The 26,023-nt window shown below is 46.9% G+C and overlaps 4 protein-coding genes across 4 annotated transcripts; all 4 read left to right on the forward strand.

Moving 5' to 3' along the window:
- The first annotated feature begins 257 nt into the window (after positions 1-257).
- LOC136855989 (GATA zinc finger domain-containing protein 11-like) lies at positions 258-1,496 on the forward strand. The gene has a single exon (XM_067133538.1). It carries the CDS (start codon positions 258-260, stop codon positions 1,494-1,496), a length of 1,239 nt encoding a protein of 412 aa, XP_066989639.1.
- Positions 1,497-2,672: 1,176 nt separating this feature from the next.
- On the forward strand, positions 2,673-6,858 carry LOC136855990 (GATA zinc finger domain-containing protein 14-like). Its single transcript, XM_067133539.1, has 2 exons — positions 2,673-2,852; positions 5,959-6,858. The coding sequence occupies exons 1-2, from the start codon at positions 2,673-2,675 to the stop codon at positions 6,856-6,858; spliced, it is 1,080 nt and encodes a 359-aa protein (XP_066989640.1).
- Positions 6,859-11,616: 4,758 nt separating this feature from the next.
- On the forward strand, positions 11,617-22,955 carry LOC136855991 (mucin-2-like; the record flags this gene model as incomplete). Its single annotated transcript, XM_067133540.1, has 12 exons — positions 11,617-11,725; positions 12,343-12,419; positions 12,579-12,630; positions 13,025-13,723; positions 15,643-16,801; positions 16,930-17,260; positions 17,761-18,050; positions 19,206-19,479; positions 20,061-20,390; positions 20,632-20,775; positions 20,911-21,715; positions 22,432-22,955. Coding segments are annotated over 12 exons (4,794 nt in total), but the record flags the coding sequence as incomplete, so codon positions are not given.
- Positions 22,952-24,818, forward strand: LOC136855993 (uncharacterized protein DDB_G0286175-like). The gene is made up of 3 exons (XM_067133542.1): positions 22,952-22,978; positions 23,216-24,024; positions 24,122-24,818. The coding sequence occupies exons 1-3, from the start codon at positions 22,952-22,954 to the stop codon at positions 24,816-24,818; spliced, it is 1,533 nt and encodes a 510-aa protein (XP_066989643.1).
- Positions 24,819-26,023: the final 1,205 nt, after the last annotated feature.

The following is a 26,023-nucleotide window of genomic DNA, read 5'->3' on the forward strand; positions in this document are numbered from 1 at the left end:
AACCAACTTCACACTACAACAACCACCACAAGACACACCTACAACAACCACTTCAACTTCGACTTCCACGACAACACCTACAAACTTCCAACTTCAACTTACAACAACCACTTCAACTTCAACTTCCACGACCACACCTACAACAAACAAACACACCTACAACAACCACTTCAACTTCCACGACCACACCACAACAAACCACTTCAACTTCAACTTCCACGACCACACCTACAACAAACCACTTCAACTTCAACTCCATGACCACACCTACTAACCACTCCAACTTCGACCACCACACCTACAACAACCACTTCAAACTTCCACGACCACACCTACAACAACCACTTCAACGACACACCTACAACAACCACTTCAACTTCAACTTCCACGACCACTTACAACAACCACTTCCAACTTCAACTTCCACACCACACCAACACCCAACTTCGACCACACACCTACAACAACCACAACCACCACACCTACAACAACCACTTCAACTTCGACGACTTACACCTACAACAACCAACTTCAATTCAACTTCCACGACCACACCTACAACAACCACTTCAACTTTCCACGACCACACCTACAACAACCCCTCCCAACGTCCACACCACACCTACAACAAACCAACTTCAACTTCCACCACACCTACAACAACCACTTCCAACTTCAACTTCCACGACCACACCTACAACAACCACTTCAACTTCAACTTCACGACCACACCTACAACAACCACCAACACAACTACAACACACCACAACAACCACTACAACAACCACTTCAACTTCAACTTCCATGACCACACCTACAACAACCACTTCAACTTCAACACCTACACCTACTTCCAACAACCACTTCGACTTCCACGACCACACCTACAACAACCACTCCAACTTCTGACTCCACGACTACACCACAACACCACAACTTCCAACCACACCTACAACAACCACTTCAACTTCAACTTCCACGACCACACCTACAACAACCACCAACTTCAACTTCCACGACCACACCTACAACAACCACTTCAACTTCAACTTCCACGACCACACCTACAACAACCACAACCTTCCACGACCACACAAATAACCACTTCAACTTCAACTTCCACGACCACACCTACAACAACCACTTCAACTTACAACTTCCACGACCACACCTACAACAAACTCCAACTTCCAACTTCCACGACCACACCTACAACAACCACTCAACTTCAACTTCCACGACCACACCTACAACAACCAACTTCAACTTCCACACCTTCAACAACCCCACTCAACTTCCACGACCACACCTACAACAAACTTCAAACTTCCAACGACTCACTCAACAACAACCACTCAACTTCAACTTCCACGACCACACCTACAACAACCAACCAACTTTTCAACTTACAACAACCACTTCAACGACCACACCTACAACAACCACTTCAACTTCAACTTCCACGACCACACCCTACAACAACCACTTCCAACTGACCACACCTACAACTTCCAACACACGACCACACCTACAACAACCACTTCAACTTCAACGACCACACCTACAACAACCACCAACGACTTCCACGACCAACAACCCACTTCAACTTCCATGACACACCACACTACAACAACCACTCCAACTTCAACTTCCACGACCACACCTACAACAACCACAACAACTTCCACGACCACACCTACAACAACCACTTCAACTTCAATTCCACACCACACCTACAACAACCACTCAACTTCTGACTCCAACTTCCAACTTCAACTTCCAACCACACCTACAACAACCACTCCAACTTCACACCAACACCACACTAACAAACTTCAACGACGACCACACCTACAACAACCACTTCAACTTCAACTTCCACAACCACACCTACAACAACCACTTCAACTTCCACGACCACACCTACAATAACCACTTCAACTTCCACGACCACACCTACAACAACCACTTCAACTTCGACTTCAACTTCACGACCACACCTACAACAACCACTCCAACTTCGACACCACGACCACACCACAAAACAACACCAACTTCAACTTCCACGACCACACCTACAACAACCACTCCAACTTCGACTTCCACCACACCTACAACAACCACTTCAACTTCGACCACACCTACAACAAACCACCAACTTCACGACCACACCTACAACAACCACTCCAACCACTTCCACACCACACCTACAACAACCACTTCCAACTTCCACGACCACACCTACAACAACCACTCCAACTCGACTTCCACGACCACAACAACCACTTCAACAACCACTCCAACCACGACCACACCTACAACAACCACTCAAAAACAACTTCAACTTCCACGACCACACCTACAACAACCACTTCAACTGACTTCCACGACCACACCCACAACAACCACTTTCCAACTTCAACTTCCACGACCACACCTACAACAACCACTTCCAACTTCACTCACACCACACCTACAACAACCACTTCAACTTCAACTTCCACACCACACCTACAACAACCACTCCAACTTCACTTCCGACCACCACACCTACAACAACCACTTCAACTTCAACTTCCACGACCACACCTACAACAACCACTTAACTTCAACTTCCACCACCACAACTTCAAACTTCAACTTTGACCACACCTACAACAACCACAACTTCAATGACTCCACACCACACCTACAACAACCACTTCAACTTCAACGACCACACCACACCTACAATCAACTTCCACGACCACACCTACAACAACCACTTCAACTTCAACTTCCACGACCCACACCTACAACAACCACTCAACTTCAACGTCCACGACCACACCTACAACAACAACCACTCCAACGTACAACAACCACTCCAACTTCCACGACCACACCTACAACAACCACTTCAACTTCAACTTCCATGACCACACCTACAACAACCACCAACTTCGACTTCCACACCACAACAAATAACCACCAACTTCAACTTCAACCACTTCCACGACCACACCTACAACAACCACTTCAACTTCAACTTCCACGACCACACCTACAACAACCACTTCAACCACTCCACCACCACACGAACAACAACCACTTCAACTTCAACTTCCACGACCACACCTACAACAACCACTTCAACTTCCCTACAACAACCACAACCTGACAACAACAACCACTCCAACTTCAACTTCCACCGACCACACCTACAACCACTTCAACTTCAACTTCCACACCACAACAACAACTTCAACTTCAACTTCCACGACCACACCTACAACAACCACTTCCAACTTCCAATCCACGACCACCACGACCACAACAACCACTCCAACTTCAACGACCACACAACAACCACTTCCAACGACCACACCTACAACAACCACTTCAACTTCAACTTCACACCACACCACAACAACCACTTCAACTTCAACAACTACACCTACAACAACCACTTCAACTTTCCACGACCACACCTACAAAAACAACCACTTCAACTTCAACTTCCATGACCACACCTACAACAACCACTCCAACAACTTCCACGACCACACCAACAACAACCACTTCCACGACCACACCTACAAACAACCACAACCACCTTACAACAACCACTTCAACTTCAACTCACGACCACACCTACAACAACCCACTTCAACTTCGACAACCACACCTACAACAACCACTTCAACTCGACCACACCTACAACAACAACCAACTCCACACCCACTTCAACTTCGACTTCCACAACCACACCTACAACAACCACTCAACTTCGACTTCCACGACCCACACCAACAACAACCACTCACCACCAACTTCAACTTCCACACCACACAACAACACAACAACTTCAACTCCAACTTCCACTTCCACACCACAACAACCACTTCAACTTCCACGACCACACCTTCGACCACACCTACAACCACACCTTCAACTTCAACTTCCACGACCACACCTACAACAACCACTCCAACTTCAACTTCAACGACCACACCAACAAACCAACTTCAACTTCCACAACACCTCTACAACAACCACTTCCAACTCCACAACTTCACGACCACCAACAACAACCACTTCAACTTCAACTTCACGACCACACCTACAACAACCACCCAACTTCACGACCACACCTACAACAACCACTTCAACTTCCACTCCGACCACACCTACAACAACCACCTTCAACTTCAACTTCCACAACCACACCTTACAACAACCACTTCAACTTCCGACTTCCACCACCACCACCCAACAACAACCACAAAACCAACTTCAATCCACGACCACACCTACAACAACCAACTTTCACGACCACACCTACAACAACAACTTCCAACTTCCACGACCACACCTACAACAACCACTCCAACTTGACAACCTACAACAACCACTCCAACTTCCACCACCACACCTACAACAACCACTTCAACTTCCACGACCACACCTCACAACAACCACTTCCAACTTCAACTTCCACGACCACACCTACAACAACCACCAACTTCCAACTTCTTCACGACCACACCTACAACAACTTCAACATCCACAACCACCTCAACTTCGACTTCCACCACCACAACAAACCACAACTTCAACCACTTCAACCACAACAACCACTCAAACTTCCACACCCACCGACAACACCTACAACTCCACACCACAACCACCTCAACTCCTACTAAACTTCCACACCACACCTACAACAACTTCCACTCAACTTCAACTCCACGACCACACCTCAACAACAACCACTTCAACTTCCACCACTTCAACCAAACACCTACAACAACCATCAACTTCCTCCCAACGTACACACCACACCTACAACAACCACTTCAACTTCCAACTCAACTTCCACACCAACTCCACTCCGACTTCCACAACTTCAACCACTCCAACTTTAACTCCACCACCACACCTACAACAAACCACTTCAACTTCAACTTCCACACCTACAACAACCACCAACCACACTTACAACAACCACTCCAACTTCAACTTCCACGACCACACCTACAACAACCACTCCAACTCAACTTCCACACAACAACCACTTCCAACTTCAACCCACGACCACACCTACAACACCAACTTCACTTCCACAACCACACCTACAACAACCACTTCAACTTCCACGACCACACCTACAACAACAACTTCCAACTTCAACTTCCACGACCACACCCACAACAACCACTTCAACTTCAACTTCCACCACCACACCTACAACAACCACTCCAACTTCAACTTCCACACCACACCTACAACAACCCAACTTCAACTTCCAACTTCAAACTCCACAACCACACCTACAACATCCACTTCAACTTTGACTTCCACACCTACACCTCAACAACCACTTCCAACTTCAACTTCCACGACCACACCTACAACAACCACCCAACTTCCACTTCACACCACACCTACAACAACCTTCACCTCCACTTACCACACCTACAACAACCACTTCCAACTCAACTTCCACACCTCACACCACAACAACCACTTCCAACGTCCAACCACACCTACAACAACCACTTCAACTTCCACCACCACACTTCCAACACACCACAACTACAACAACCACTCCAACTTCAACTTCCACGACCACACCTACAACAACCTCCAACTTCCACTGACAACACCTACAACAACCACTCCAACTTCAAACCACTACACGTACTTCAACACAACGACACACCCACAACAACCACCCAACTTCAACTTCCACGACCACACCTACAACAACCACTCCAACACACCTACAACAACAACCACTTCAACCACTAACTTCCCACAACAACCACTTAAAACTCAACAACCACACCACAACAACCAACTTCAACGTCCACACCACACCTACAACAACCACTCCAACTTCAACTTCCACGACCCACAACACCTTCAACTTCAACTTCACAACACACCTCAACTTCAACTTGACACAACAACCAGTCCAACTCCACTTCCACGACCACACCTACAATCAACAACCACATCTCACCACTTCAACTTCCACGACCACACCTACAACAACCACAACTTCAACTTCACAACCACACCTACAAAACCACTTCCAACTTCCACGACCACAACCACTCAAACTACCCACCTACAACAACCCTTCAACTTGACCACACCTACAACAACCACTTCAACTTCGACCACACCCACAACAACAACTCCAACTTCAACTTCCACGACCACACCTACAACAACCACTCCAACTTCAACGACCAACAACCACAACCACCACAACTCCAACCTCCCACAACCACCACAAATTCAACTTCAACTTCCACGACCACACCTACAACTCCACTTCAACAACTTCACTTCAACACCACTCCACCTCACAACCACAACAACTCACTCCAACTTCAACTTCCACAACCACCAACAACTCCACTTCAACTTAAATTTCCACACCACAACTACTCCAACTTCATCAACCACACCAACCAACCACCTCAACTTCGACTTCAATGTCAACCCAACAACTCCAACGACCACAACAACTTCCAAACCACCCAAGTCCCACTCAACTTCAACTTCCACACCTACAACAACCACTTCCCACTTCAACTTCAACTTCCACCACCTCCCCTCAACTCCCAACCACAACCACTCAACTCCCACTCCAACTTCCACAACCACACCTACAACAACTTCAACTTCAACTTCCACGACCCAACCTTCAACAATTCCACAACCACATCAACCACTCCAACTCCACAAACTTCCACAACACAACAACAACCAACTCCCACTTCGACTTCACCAACCCAACACTTCAATTTTAACTTCCACAACCACTCCAACTCAACTCCAACACCACCACAACAACCACCCTAACTCCCACTTCAACTTCAACTTCCCAACCACACCAACAACAACCAACTCCCACTTCAACTTCAACTTCCACAACCACAACAACAACCACCTTCTCCAACTTCAACTCCACAACCACAACCACCACTTCAACAACCAACCACCTCAACTTCAACTTCCACAACCACCACAACAACCACCTCAACTCAACTTCAACTTCCACACCACCACTTCAACTTCAACTTCCACAACCACCTTCAACTCAACTTCCACCTCCCAACTCCACTTCAACCAACTGCAACAACCACTTCCCACTTCACAACCACACCTACAACAACCACTTCAACTCCCACTTCAACTTCCACAACCACCTCAACCAACCAAACCACACCTACTTCAACAACTCTTCCACAACTTTCACACCACCCCTCAACTCCCACTCCAACTTCAACTTCCACCACCAACCACCCCAACTCCCAACTTCAGTTTTAACTTCCACAACCACCACCTACAACAACCATCAACTCCCACTTCAACTACCACCACCTACAACAACCACTTCCAACTTCAACTTCCACAAATCCACCACTCCCACTTCAACTTCAACTTCCACAACCATCTCAACTCCCACTTCAACTTCAACTCACAACAACATCAACTCCCACTTCAACACAACACATCAACAACCACTCCAACTCACTTCCTTTAACCACCACCCCACCAACACCACAACTCCCACTTCAACCCACAACCACACCACAACAACCACCTCAACTCCCACAACCAACTTCCACAACCACCTCAACCACACCCACAACAACCCAACAAATCCCTCAACTCCCACCAACTTCAACAACCACTTCCCACTTCAACTTCAACCACCACCTACAACAACCACTCCAACTCCCAATTCAACTTTAACCACCACACCTACAACAACAACCTCAACCAACTTCAACTTCCACAACCACATCCCACAACTTTAACCCACAACCACCCCAACCACTCCAACTCAACTTCCACAACCATCTTCCACAACCACTCAACCACAACCACATCAACCACTTCCAACTTCAACAACCACACCCACAACAACCACACCCCAACAACCACTTCAACTTCCAACCCCACAACCACCATCTGAACCCAACTCCAACTCAATCCCAACCACCACACCACAACAACCACAACTCCAACTTCAACTCACAACACCACCTTAACACCAACCCAACAACACACCTACAATAACCACTCAAACTTTAACTTCCACAACCACACCTACAACACCAACTCCAAACTCAACTTCAACAACCACCTCAACTCCCACTTCAACTTCCAAACCACACCACAACTCCCACCTCAGCCCTGAATTTCAACTTCCACAACCACTCAACTCCCAACTTCAACTTCCACAACCACACCTACAACTCCATCTTCAACTTTTCAACCACACAACCACCTCAACCACAACTCCCACTTCAACAACAACACACTTCAACCCACTTCAACTTCTTCCACTTCAAGTCCCATCAACACCACAACAACCACCTCAACTTCAACTTCAACTTCCACAACCCACACATCTCAACCACAAACAACTCCCACTTCAAACCTCAACTCCCACTTCAACTTCCACGACCACACACCTACAACAACCACCAGCTCCAACTTCAACTTCCACAACCACAACTCCCCTTCAACTTCCATAACCAACCAACAACAACCACTTCCAAACTTCCAACCACCACCACCTACAACAACAACCAACTTCAACTCCAACACCACCACCATTCCACCACCACAACAACCACCTCAACTCCCACTTTCAACTTCCACAACCACACCACACCCACCTCAACCCTTCAACTTCAACTTCCACCACCACAACTCCCACTTCAACAACCACTTCAACCTCCTCAACTCCCACTCCAACAACCACACCTACAACCACTAACCACTAGCTTCAACCCACAAACCCAACTCCCACTTCAACTTCAACTTCCACCTACAACTTCCACCACAACAACCTTTAACTTCAACCACACCATACAACAATCACTTTAACTTCCACAACCACCACAACAACCACCCCAACTTCCAACTTCAACTTTAACCACACACCACAACAACAACCAACTCCCACTTCAACTTCAACTCCACAACCACAACTCCCACTCAACTTTAAAACAACCACTTCAACTTCAACTCCACCAACCACCCAACAACCACTTCAACTTCAACTCCACAACCACACCTACAACAACAACCTCCCACTTCAACTTTAACCCACAACAGTCTAACAAAAACAACACCCACTTCAACTTCAACAACCACCTTAACTCCCACTTCAACACTTCCACAACCACAACAACTCCCACTTCAACTCAACTCCACAACCACACCAACAACAACCACCTCAATCCCACAACCACCTCAACTTCCACAACCACACCTACAACAACCACTAACTCCCACTTCAACTTCAACTTCCACATAACAACAACCACCTTTCCACTTCCACAACACAACAAATCCACCACTCCCACCAACTTCCACAACCCAACTCCCACTTCAACTTCAACTTCCACAACCACACCTACAACAACCACCTCAACTACCCTTCAACTTCAACTTCCACAACCACACCTACACCAAACCAACTTCAATTCCACAACCACCCAACCTGAACTCCAAACCCACTTCCACAACCACCTTAACTCCCACTTCACTTTAACTTCCACACCACCAACCACTTCAACTTCAGCCCACAACCACAACTCCCCTCAATCTCCACAACCACAACCACAACCACACCTACAACAACCACCTCAACTTCTTTAACTTCCACGACCACAACAACCACAACAACTTCCAACTTCGACTACACCTACAACAACCCCAACTTCAACTTCAACTTCAACAACCATAACACTTCCAACCAATCCACTCCCAACTTCCACAACTTCCCACACCACAACCACAACTCCCACTTCAACTTCCACAACCACACACCACCAACAACCACTTCAACTTCCACTTCCACCACCCAAACACCCAACAACTTCCACCACCACCACTTCAACTTCAACCCACGACCACACCTACAACAACCTTAACCACTCCAACTTCAACTTCAACGACCACAACCTACAACAACCACCTTCAACTTCAACTTCCACAACCACACCCAACAACTACCACCTCCAACTTTAACCACCACTACACCTACAACAACCTCAACTCCCACTTCAACTTCCACGACCACACCTCCACAACAACCACTTCAACTTCAACTTCAAACTTCCACAACCTCCACAACAACCACTTCAAACTTCAACTTCCACCACAACTACAACAACCACTTCAACTTCAACTCCACGACCACACCTACAACTCCACTTCAACTTTCCACCACACAACCTACAACAACCACCTCAACTTCTTTAACTTCCACGACCACACCTACACTACAACCAACTTTCTATTTCTCTTCAACTTCCACCACCTCACACCTTCCACATCAACCACAAATAACCAACTCCAAACTTTTCCCACGACCCACCACAACAACACTTCAACTCAACCCCACGACCACACCACAACAACCACCAACTCCCACTTCCAACACGACCACCCAACAACTCCAACTCCCACTTCAACTTCCACAACCACCACAACCACTCCCACAACTCACACTTCAACTTCAACAACTTCCACACCACCTACAAACAATCCCACTTCAACTTCAACTTCCACACAACAACCACCTCTAACTTCAACTTCAACCCACCACCACCAACCAATTTCCAACTTCAACTCTCACCACGACCACACCTACAACCTCAACCACTTCAACTTCACCTTCCACGACCACACCTACAACAACCACCTCAACTTCAACTTCCACGACCACCACCTCAACCCCACAAATAACCTCACTTCAACTTCAACAACCCATTCCCCAACACAACTACACCACAACAACTCCCACTTCTAACTTCAACTTCCACCACCACAACCTACAACTCCCCACTTCTTCAACTTCCACCACCACCATCACAACAACCACTTCAACTTCAACCACCACCAACACCACGACCACACAACTCCACACCACAACCAACTCCACCTCCAGCTTCAACCACAACCCAACCACAACCTCCACAACAACTCCCACTTCAACTTAAACTTCCACAACCACACCTAAAACAAACCTCAACTTCAACTTCCACAACCACAACCAAACTTCAACTTCCACACCACCTACAACAACAACTCCCACTTCAACTTCAACGTCCACCACCACCACAACAACCACTCCAACTGGGACTTCACGACCACACCCACAACAACCACTTCAACTTCAACTTCCACGACCACCACAACAACCTCTCGCTTCAACTCCACACCACACCTACAAACAACAACCCACGCCAACTCCACCACAACCCTCCAACTTCGACTTCACACCACCAAACAAAACCACTTCAACTTCAACTTCCACGACCACAAACCACTTCATCTTCGACTTCTGACTTCCACACACCTACAACAACCACTCCCAGCTTCAACTTCAACGACCACCACCTACCATAAACCACTCCACCAACTCCACCACCACCACAACAACTCCCACTTCAACTTTCCACCACCACCACCCCACTCCAACTTCAACTTCCACCACACCAAAACAACCACTCAATTTCGACTTCCCACGACCACACCTACAACTCCCACTTCAACCACCACCACCACACCCCAACAACTACTCAAATTTCCACACCACCACACCTACAACCACCACAACTCCAACTTCCAACTTCCACCACCACCAACAACCTCTCCAACTCCACCACCACACCTACAACAACCACTCCAACTTCCACCACCACACCTACAACAACCACCAACTCCAACCACAACCACAACAACCAACTCCAACTTCACTTCCCACCACCACCACCCAACCCGTCACTTCCTGACTTCCACCACCACACCACCACTCCTCACTTCCAACGCCACTACACGTACAACAACCACCACCACCTTCAACTTCCATGACCACACCCACAACAACCACTTCAACTTAACTTAATGACCACAACCTACAACTTAACCACTCCAACTTGACAACCCACCACCAACCACCACAACTAACCACTTCAACTTCAACTTCCACCACCACCACCGCAACAACCACTCCAACTTCAACTTCCACAACCACACCTACAACATCCACTTCAACTTCCACCACCACCACAACCACTCCCACTCTTCAACACCACCACAACCACTTCAACTTCAACTAACCCACCACCACCACCCCAACAACTAACTCCACCACCACCACCCAACGACTCCAACCCACCTGTCCACACCACACCTACACCAACCACTTCAACTTCAACTTCCACGACCACACCTACAACAACCACTTAACTTCCACGACCATAACCCAACAACGACTCCAACTTCAACATCCACCACCACTCACACCAACTCCAACTTCAACTTCCACCACCACCACCACAACAACCACTCCAACTTCAACCACAACAACCCCAACTCCGACTCCAACTCCAACTGTCCACCACCACCCACCCTAACACCACTTCAACTTCCCACCACCACCACAACAACCACCAACTTCAACCCACCACCACCACCACAAATCCACTTCAACTTCGACATCAACCACAACAACCACTCTCCAACTTCCACCACAACCAACCCAACTCCTGACTTCCACACCCACAACAACCACTTCAACTTCAACTTCCACGACCACACCACCACAACACCCAACTTCAACGTCCACCACCACCCTACAACAACCACCTTCAACTTACTTCCAATGACCACCACCACCACCACAACCAACTTCAACTTCCACGACCACACCTACAACAATCCACTCAACTTCAACGTCACACCCACACCTGCATCCACCCCACTCCAACTTAACTTCCACCACCACCAACAACCCCTCCTTCAACTTCCACCACCACACACGACTCCAACTTCAACGTCAACTTCCACACCACCACAACCCTTCAACTTCAACTTCCACGACCACACCAACAACCAACTCCCACTTCAACTTCCACGACCACACACCCCAACAACCTCCAACTTCCACATCCACAACCACACCACAACTCCACTTCAACTTCCACCACAACCAACCCAACTCCCACTTCAACTTCCACCACCACCACCCCAACTCCCACTTCAACGTCCACCACCACCACAAATAACAACTCCAACTTCAATCCCACCACCACCACCCCAACTCCACTTCAACTTCCACCACCACCACCCCACCTACAACAACCACCACCACCACTTCAACCCGCAACTTCCACCACCACCACCCCAACAACCACTCAACTTCAACTTCCACCACAACCACCCCAACCCTACTTCAACTTCCACCACCACCACCACACAACTTCCAAATCCAACGACTCAACTCCCACTTCAACGTCCACCACTACAACTCCTAACTCCAACCACCCAACTCCACCCCACGACCACACTTCAACCACCACCACCACCAACTCCCAACTTCACCACCACGACCACACTCCAACTCCCAAACACCACCACCACCACCCAACTCCCCGACCAACTTCCACCACTAGTCCAATAACTCAACTCCACCTACCACCACAACAACAACCTTCCAACTTCCACCACCACACCACAACTCCCACTTCAACTTCCACCACAACCTCCACAACCACAACCACCAACAACTTCCCACCACTCCACAAAAACCACTTCAACTTCCGACCACACCTCCAACAACAACTCATTTTCCCAACTCCAACCACACCACAAATTACTCAACAACATTCAACCCCTTCAACAAAACCACCCCAATTTTGTATTTAACTACAACAACCACCACTCAAGTTCAACTTCCACCACAACCACCATAAACTACTCAACTCCACCTTCCACACCTATTTCAATCCTACATAACTTCAACTTCCATTTAACCACTTTTACAACAACCACCTCAGCTCCCAACTTCAACACAACCACCTCAACTCCCATTTTAATCTTCACACAACCATTAATCACCTCCACTTAATTTACCAACTAACAACTCCCACTCCAACTTCACTCACACCACACCCAACAACCAATTCAACTTCAACTTCAACTACACCACTGCTCACAGCTTCAATTTACCACAACCACTCCAACCTCCACTTCAACTTCCACAACCACCTCACTCCTAACAAAATCACAACCACCTCAACTCCACACCAACTTCCTACTTTTAACTCCACCACCATCACTCACTTCTTCAACTCCCACCTCAACTCCCACTTCAACTCCACAATTCCCATTTCAACAACCACCTCAACTCCCACACAACTTCAACTTCCACCTCAATTTAACTTCAATGTCAACTTCCACCACAACCATAACTTAACTTCAGTTCAACTTCATTAAGTCCTACCAACTTCCACCACAACCCTCAACCCCATTTCAACTTCCACCAAACCACCTCCTCCACTTCCTTCACACTTCCACAACAACCTCCAACTCCTTCCACAACCACACCACAACAACCACACCACTCCCTTCAACTCCCACTTGAACTTCCACCACAACCACACCAACTCCCACTTCAACTTCCACCACAACCACACAACCTACTTCAACTTCCACCACCACCACCACCACAACTCACTTCAACCCACCACAACCACACTAACTCCCACTTCAACTTCAACTTCCACAACCTCACCACAACAACCACTTCCTAACTTCAACACCACCTCTACTTTTAACCACCAAATCCACCCTAACTCCCACCACAACCAAACCAACAACAACCACACTCAACTTCCAGCTTCCACAACCACCTCAACTTCAACTTCCACCACAACCAGTCCAACTTCAACTTCAACTTCCACACAACCAATCAACTCCCACTTCAACTTCAACTTCCACAACCACACTCAACTCAACCCACCACCACCACCCAACCCCACAACCACGACTCAACTCCCACCTCAACCACTTCAACACCAAACCACCTCAACTCCCCACACTTCCTAAACAACACTCCAACTTCAACTTCCACAACCACACAACCCAAATTCCACCACAACACCCCACTTCAACTTCCCACACCAACCACCACAACCACTCAACCCCTCACTCCACTTCCACAACCACAACAACCACTTACCACCTCCAACTTCCACACAACCATCAACTCCCACTTTAACTTCACAACAACCACACCAACCTCAACCACTTCAACAACCACACTTGACTTCAACTTCCACAACCACAAACAACCACCTCAACTCCCAATTCAACTTCAACTTTTACAAAACCACACCTACAACAAACCTCAACTCCCACTTCAACTTCAACACCACAACTTCAACTCCCACTTCAACAACCACCACAACCACCCAACTCTACAAACTTCCACAACCACTCTCAACCCCACTTCAACTTCCACCATAACCACATCCAACAACCACTTCAACTTCAATCAACCACAACCCATCTCCAACTCCACCATAACCACTCCAACTTCCACTTCCACAACCACAACTCCCACTTTAACTCCACACAACCAACTAACCCCACCCAACTTCCACCACAACAACCACAACCTCAGCTCAACTTCCCACCACACCACCACAACTCCCACCCCAACTTCCACCACAACCCACAACTCCACCACAACCACACCAAACCCACTTCAACCCACCACAACCACCTAACTCCAACTTCAACTCCACACCTCACTCCCAACCCCAACTTCCACAGCCATCTTCCACAACTCTCAACCTTTTCAACAACACATACCTCCAGCTCACTTCTTCCACAACACACCAACAACCACCTTAAGCCCACTTCAACTTTACAACACACCACTTCAACCGGTCAACCCCACCTGCAACAACCACCTCAACACCACAACTTCCCAACGACCAACTCCCACTCAACTTCCACAACTTCCTTCCCACAACCACCTCAACCAACCACACGTCTCCACAACCACACACCTCAACCCCGCTCCAACTTCGACTTCCAACCACCCCAACTCCCACTTCAACTTCAACTTCCACAACTCAACAACACCTACTGTAACCACCACCTCAACTCCGACCACCACCTCAACTTTAACTTCAACACAACTACACCTACAACAACAACCTCAACTCCCCACTTCAACTTCAACCACAATCACTACAACTCCCACTTCAACTTCAACTTCCACAACCACCTCAACTCCCCCATTTCAACTTCAACTCCACAACCACTTCACAACAACCACAACAACTTCAAACCCACCTACATCAACAACCACTTCAACTTCATCAACCACACCTCACAACACCACCTCAACTCCCAACTTCCACAACCACACTTACAACAATCACTTCAACCACACCTACAACAACCACTTCAACTTCAACTTCCACACCTCAGCAGCAATAACCACTTCAACTTACGACCTACACCTGCAACTCACAAACTTCCACTTCAACTCCCCACTTCTTCAACTTCCACGACCACACAACTCCACCTCAACTCTAACTTCAGCTTCCAACTTCCACAACCACACCTACAACAACCACCACAACTCACACCAACTTCCACAACCACACTTACAACAACCTACATCCCTTCAACTCCCACTTCAACTTCAACTTCCACAACCAACCTCAACTCCAACTTCAACTTCCACGACCACAGCAACCACCTCAGCACATTTAACTTCCACACCCACACCGACAACAACCACTCCAACTTCAACTACTTCCACAATTACACCTGCAACAACAGCTCCAGCTCACTTCCACGTCTTCCACAACTACACCTGCAACAACAATCCAACTCCCTTCAACTTCAACTTCACAACCACCACTCAGCTCCCCACTTCAACTTCCAACTTCCACAACCACTCACAACACCCACCTCAGCTCCCCTTCAACCTCTGACTTCCACACCACACTACAACAGCCACCTCGACTTCTACACCTTTACAACCACCTCAACTCCCACTGGAACTTCCACACCACACCAACAACCACCTTAACTCCACTTCAGCTTCACACTTCCACAACAACCACCCACTTCCACAAGACACCTACAACAACCACCTCAGCTTCCTGACCTTCCACGACCTCAACCCACAGCCACACCTGCTCAGCCACCAACACCCACTTCAACACCTTCAACAACCAGCTCAACTTCCACGACAACAACCACTAAACCAACTTTAACGGACCACACCCATCAACAACCACTCCATCTTCAGACTTCCACACAACAAACCAACTACAACAACCACTTCAACTTTACGACCACACCCCACAACAACTTCACTTCCCAACCCTTCCACGACCACACCTCAACTTCACAACCACTCAACTCAACTGCGATTTCAATGACAACCACCTCAATAACATCTTCAACTTCCTAACGACCCACATAGCAACAACCACTCCAACCAACAACCGACTTCCACGACCACCTACACCTAACAACAACCACTTCAACTTCAACGACCTACACCTTCACAACAACTCCACCCAACTTGAACTACAACCACACCACAACAACCACCTCAACTAACCACTTCAACTTTTGACTTCCAGACCTACACCTCACAACAACCACTCCCTTCAACTTCCACCACCACACCCAACTCCCACTTCAACTTCCAACTTCCACTCCACACCCCACAACAACCATCTCAACTCCCACAACTTCCACGACCACCCGCCACCTGCAACAAACCACCTCAACTTCTTGGACTTCCACGACCACACCTGCAACAACCACAGCTCACTTCCTTCCACGATCACACAACAACATCCACAACCAACTTCAACTTCCAACTCCTTCAACCTCTTCCACAACTACCTATAATAACAGCCTCAACTCCAACTTCAACTTACCCACGACCACACCAACCACCTCAACCACTTCAACTTCAACAACCTCAAGCTCCACTTCAACTTCCACAACCATCAGCTCAACTTCCACACCACACCCTACAACAAACCACCTCAACTCCCAACTTCCAATCACGACCACACAGCCACACAACAACCACTCAGCTCCGACTTCCACACTCAACTCACTTTAAACACTGTCCACTTCAACAACCAACTCAACTCAACAGCACGACACCCACACTTCAACACCTCTAACTTCAACAATACGTACAACAACCACTTCAACTTTAACTTCCCACCTTCACACCTGTGGCTAACTCCCACTTCAACTCCAACTCCACAACCACCTCAACTCACTTCAACTTTCTGATTTCCACAACCACCTCAACTCACTTCAACTTCAACTTCACACCATCTCAACAACCACTTCAACTTCAACTACAACCACAACAACTCCCTTCAACTACACAGCCACACCTACAACAACAACCTCAGCTCTATTCAACTTCAGGACTTCCTGACCACACGAACAACAACCACCTAACATCTCAACGACCACACCTTCAGCAACCACTTCAACTTCGACTCCTCTTCCACACCCACCATAACCACCTCAACTCTGACTTCAACTCACCTACAACCACACTTCAACTTCAACTTCCACCACCACATCCACCTCACTCCACAGCCACGTTCAATCCCACACCTCAACTCCCTCTTCAACACAACAGCCACTCCCTACAACAACCACCCCTAACTCCAACTTCCACACTACAACCACCTCAATCACTTCCAACTTCCACAACCACACCTTACAACAACCACTTCAAACAACTCCAACTTCCACGACCACACGACTCCCATAACCTTTCAACTTCCACGACCTCAACTCCCACAACAACCACTCAACTTCAACTTCAAGTCCCACACCTTCACAACAACCACAATTCCCAACTTCAACTTCAAGACAACACCACCCCAATTTCACTTCAGCTTCCTCTAACGCAACCACACCTACAACAACCAATAAACTTTACACTTCTTCAGCGACTTCCACCACCTCAACCAACAACAAACCACTTCAACTTCAATTTCACGACTGTTGACCCCCACAACAACCACCCAACTTCTGGATCACGACCATGCCCACAACAACCAATTTCCAACTTCCGCACGACCACACCCACAAATAACCACTCCAACTTCGACTTCCACACCACACCTACAAATAACCATCACCCTGACTTCCAATGATTCACACCCCACATCAACCACTTCAATCCTATCTTCCACACCTACAACAAACCATCAACTTCGACTTCCACACCTACAACAACAACTCAATCCCACGACCATACCACAACAACCACTTCAACTTCAACTTCCACACCTGCAAAAACCACTTCAACTTGACTCCAATAGACTACACCCATACAACACATCCACAACCTACACATCTACTCTCAACTTCCACAACTCACATCAACAACCACTTCAACTTCAACCACCACACCTCCACAACCTCCAACTCACTTCATCTTCCACAACCACACCTGCAACAACAACTCCAACTCCCACTTCAAGTTTCAACTTCCACACCCCACTTCACCAACAACACAACAACCCACTTCAACATCCTCACTCCCCTTCAACCACACTCATCTACATCCACAACCACTCTAACTTCTACTTCCACGTACAACAACCACTTCAACAACATCCACACCACCAACCACCTTAACCACATCAACTCCAACAACCACCAACTTCCACAACCACTACAATAACCACCTCACTTTCCCAACCACAACTACCTCAAATCCACTTCAACCACCAACACCCACACAACTTTAACTACAACAACCACCTCAACTCCCACTTCACTCCACTTCACTTCAACAACCACAACATTCTCAACTTTAACTTCCACAACCACACAAACAATCAACAACTTCAACTCCCACTACAACTCAACAACTGACCACACACTTCAACTTTAACAACCACCTCAACTTTCAACGACCACAACCCACTACAAAAACCTCTCCAACCACAACCACACTAAACATCAACCACCTCCCACTTCATCTTCAACTTCCTAACAACCACGTCCAACATCCACTCAACTCTCCATCAACATCTCCAACCACAACCACACAACAACTCAAACAACACTTCAACTTCAACCACATCCACAACCACCACAACCACCAACTTCCACATCCAACAACCACACCTACAACAACCATCTCCAACCACAACTCACTTTAACTTCCACATCACAACTCAACAACTTCAACTTCCACCACAACAACTCCAACTCCCACAACACCTCCATCCACAACCACTTCAATCTTTATCTCCAACCACAACCACTTCAACATCACACCACAACAAACATCAACAAACACCCAACCACCACATCCACCACACCTGCACACAACCCTTCCAACCAACTTCCACTTCAACACAACCAACACAACCTACCAACATCAACAACTCCAACTACAACCACTTCAACAAATCTTCAACACCAACAAACCTACATCAATCACTTCACCACCTCAACTCAACAACTTCAACTTCACCACTCATCCACATCCACAAGTACTTTACATCTCCATCTCCAACAGCACAACCACTTCAACATCATCAACACTTCAACTTCAACTACCACATCAACAACCAACCAACTCGCTCCACATCCACAACTATTTCTACATCTACATTCCAACAACAACCACTTCAACAACATCAACGACTTCAACTCACTCAACCACATCAACAACTCCCACCACCACATCCCATCCACAAACTCCCACTTCAACATCTCACAACCACAACCACTTCAACATCACACAACACCAACTTGACTTCCATCACACAACCCACTTCAACCACTTCCACATCCACAAGTACTTCTACATCTACACCTCCAACAACAACAACTCTATTCAACTTCAACATCAACAACACCAACTACCACTACCATCAACAACTCCAACCACCACCACATCCACGACCACAACCACAAACAACCACTTCACACTCCAACAACTTCCACTAACATCAACAACACCAACTACTCAACCACATCAACAACTCCAACCACAACAACCATCCAAAGTACTTCACACCACATCTCCAACAACCACCTAACTTCAACTTCAACAACATCCACAACACCAACTACCACCACAACATCAACAACTCCAACCACCACCTCGTCCACATCCACTCGACTCAACTTCAACATCCACATCACACCTCAACCACAACCACTTCAACATCAACTTCCACAACAACACCAACAACGACCACCACATCAACTCCAACCACCACCTCGTCCACCATCCAAAGTACTTCTCTACATCTACATCTCCAACCACAACCACTTCAACAACATCAACAACACCACACACCACAACATCAACAACTCCAACTTCACACCGTCCACATCCACAAGTACCCACATCTACATCTCCAACAGAACAACCACCTCACATCAACAACCTCAACTCCCACTTCAACAATCCAACCACCACCCATCTACATCCACAACACCTCAACAACTCCAACAACAACCACCTCATCCAACATCCACAACCACACCTCTACCACATCATACAATTCAACTTCCAATCATCACAACCACATCTACAACAACACAACCAACTTCAACATCAACAACTACCACACCACATCAACAACTCCAACCACCACCTCCAACCACATCCACAAGTACTTCTACATCTACATCTCCAACCACACCACACAACAACACACCAACTACCCTTCACCACATTTCAACGTCCAACCACCACCTCATCCACATCCACAAGTACTTCACATCTACATCTCCAACCACTTCAACATCAACAACCAACTACATCTACCACATCAACAACCACCACCAACGTCCACATCCACAAGTACTTCACTTACATCTCCAACCACTTCACTTCTAACATCAATGAACACCAACTCACTTTTACCACATCAACAACTCCAACCACCAGATGACCACATCAACAAGACTTTAACATCAACATCCAACCACAACCACTAACAACCACTCCAACACCAACTACACTCTACAACAACCCTCCAACCACCACCGACCACATCCACAAGTAACTTCAACATCTCTAACTTCAACGTCAACACACTCAACAACATCAACAACACCAACTTTGACTTCCATCACCACACCACCACCTCGTCCACATCCACTTCAACTTCCCATCTACATCTCCAACCACAACCTCTTCAACTTAACATCAATAACACCAACTACTCTACCATCAACTTCGACCACCACCTTCAACACTCCAGAAGTACTTCTACATCAACATCTCCAACCACAACCACTTCAACAACATCAACAACTTCAACGTCTACTTCTACCACATCAACAACCACCCAACGACCACTTCACGTCCACATCCACAAATAACCACTACATCTACAACCCACGACAACACTTTAATAACATCAACAACCACCAACGACCTCAACATCCAACACCAACCACAACCAGTCCACATCCACTGACTACATCTACATTTCCAACCACAACCACTTTCAAATAACGACCAACATCCTACCACACAACCACTCCAACTACGACCACGTCCACATCCACAAGTACTCCAACATCGACATTCCACGACCACACCCACAACAACATCAACACTAACAACTTCTACACATCAACACCTACAACCACCTCTTCACTTCCTAACATCCAACAACCACTTCTACATCAACATTCCACACCAACAACAACCATCAACAACATCAACACCCACAGCAACCACTCCAACATCAACAACTGACCAACACCACAACGTCCACATCCACAATTCAACTTCTACATCACAGTACCAACCACTCCAACCACAACTACTCAACATCAACAAACAACCACTCCAACTCAACAACTCCAACCACCACACCTACGTCCACATCCACAACTTAACTTCCACAACCACACCTTCAACAACCACAACCACTTCAACAACATCAACAACACTGCCAACTTCCACGACCACATCAACAACTCCAACCACCACCTGTCCACATCCACACTACTTACATCTACATCTCCAACCACAACTACCTAACTTAACTTATCGACTACACCAACAACCAACACATCAACAACCATGACCACCAGTTCGCCACATCCACAAGTACCCACATCTACATCTTCCAACCAACCAGTCTAACATCAACAACACCAACGACCTCTACCACATCAATAACCTAACAACCACCTGTAACATCCACAAGAACTTCACATCTCCAATCCACAACCCCACTTCAACATCAACAACACCAACCACAACTCCCAAATCAACACTCCAACCACCACAACATCCACATCCACAAGTCGTTCACATCTACATCTCCAACCACAACCACTTCAGCAACATCAACAACACCAACCCACAACCACATCAACAACCCAACCACCACTTCATGTCCACATCCACAAGTACACCAACAACAACTATCACCAACCACAACCACTTCAACATCAACACCAACTAACTCTACTTCATCAACAACTCCAACAACCACCTGTCCACATCCACAAGTACTTCTCACATCACATCTCCAACCACAACAATTCAACAACATCAACAACACCAACTCCCACCTCTACCACATCAACAACTCCAACCACCACCTCATCCCCATCCACAACTTCCACTTCTACATCTACATCTCCAACCACAACCACTGCAACATCAACATCTCTGTTAAATTCAACTCACCTCCACAACATCAACAACTCCAACCACCACCTCGTCCACATCCACAAGTACTTCTACATCTACATCTCCAACCACAAATCACTTCAACATCAACAACACCAACTACTCCTACCACATCAACAACTCCAACCACCACCTCGTCCACATCCACAAGTACTACATCCCATAAAACATCTACCCAACATCAACCAACCAACTACTTCAACATCAACTTCCACAACTATCAATCTACCACTTTCAACAACTCCACAACCACCACCTCATCCACACTTCCACTTCAACCCACAACCACCTCATCTCCAACCCACAACCACATCAACAACAACAACCACACAACTACCTCTACCACATCAACTTCCACAACCACCACCTTCATCCACATCCACTACACTTCACTTCCACAACCACACCATCAACAACACTAACTTCCACTTCACACCCCAACACCAACAACCACTGTCATCCACAAGTCAACTACAACACCTACAACAACCACTCCCACTTCAACTTCCACACCAACAACAACCTACTTCAACTTGACATCCACAACCACAGCAACCACTCCCAACTTCAACTCAATGACCACACCATAACCACAACCACTTCCAACATCAACTTCCACCTCTTAACAACCACACCACAACAACCACTCCAACCCAACTGTCCACATCCACAACAACCACTTCTACAACTTCAACTCCCAAATAACCACCTCAACCACAACAACCTCAACTTAACTTTCCACAACCACACCTGCCAACACCACCTCAACATCAACAACAACCACATCTCCAACCACAAACCACTTCAACTTCCACAACCACACCTACAACAATCTACCACATCAACAACTTCAACTTCCACACCACACTTCCACAAGTACTTCCAACCACATCAACCTGTCCACATCCACAAGTACTTCTACATCTACATCTCCAACCACAACCAATTCAACAACATCAACAACACCAACTACCTCTACCACTTCAACAACTCAACCACCACCTCATCCACATTCACAAGTACTTCTACATCTACATCTCCAACCACAACCACTACAGCAACATCATCAAACACCAACTACTCCACCACATCAACAACTCTAACCACCACCCTGTCCACATCCACAAGTACTTACATCTACATCTCCAACCACAACACCACTTTAACATCAACAACACTAACTACCTCTACCACAACCACCACCTGTAAATCCACAAGTACTTACATCTGTCCACATCCACAACCATAACAACATCTACATGTCAACTAAAGATCCACAACCACAGCTCAACTCCCACAACAACTCCAACACCACTCATCCACATCCACAAGCACATCTACAACAACCATCTCCAAACTTCAACACTTCAAATACATAACTAACCTACTCTCTACTACTGATCAACAACTCAACTTCCCAACAACCACTCGTCCACATCCACAAGTACGTCTAAACCACAACTACAACAACCACTTCAAGTCCCACAACAACCAACTTCCACAACCATCAACACCTCTAACCACCAACCTCAATCTCCACAACCATCCCCACCCCACATCTACATCTCCACCCACAACCACACCTACAACATCACAACACCAACGACTCTACCACATCACCAACTCCAAACTACCACCTCGGCCACATCCACAAGTACTTACATCTACATCTCCAACCACAACCACTTCAACGCGTCAACAACACCAACTACCTCTACCACATCAACAACTCCAACCACCACCTCGTCCACATCCACAAGTACTTCTCACATCTACATCTCCAACCACAACCACTTCAACATCAACAACACCAACTACCTCTACCAACATCAACAACTCCAACCACCACTTCGTCAACATCCACAACCATCAATCTCATCTCCAACCTTTAACATCAACAACACCAACTCCACTACAACAACTCCAACCCCACTTCCAACATCCACACCCACAACCACCTACATCTCCAATGACAATCACTAACAACTAACTACATCTACCACCTCAACAACTCCACCTGTCTCCCACATCCACAAGTTTTAACTTCCAACCACAACCACTTCAACTAAATCAACAACACCAACTAACTACCACATCAACAATAACTAACAACGTCCCATATCAACTTTAACTACAATCACATCTCCAAACTTCAACATCAACAACACTAACAACTCCCACTTCAACATCATGACAATCACTCCAACCACCACCATCCACATCCACAAGTACTCCAACTCAACATCTCATCAAACCACAACAACTCCAACATCAACAACACCAACCACCTCTGCCATCAACTTCAACTCCACCCACCACCTCATCCACATCCACAGGTTCCACAGCCACTCTAATCTACATCTCCAACCACAACCACCACCAACATCACTTCAACACACAACTACCTCAACTACCACATCAACCTCCAACCACCACCTCGTCCACCTTAAACTT

The sequence above is a fragment of the Macrobrachium rosenbergii genome, chromosome 34, assembly GCF_040412425.1.
Source record: "Macrobrachium rosenbergii isolate ZJJX-2024 chromosome 34, ASM4041242v1, whole genome shotgun sequence".
NCBI classification, from domain to species: domain Eukaryota; kingdom Metazoa; phylum Arthropoda; class Malacostraca; order Decapoda; family Palaemonidae; genus Macrobrachium; species Macrobrachium rosenbergii.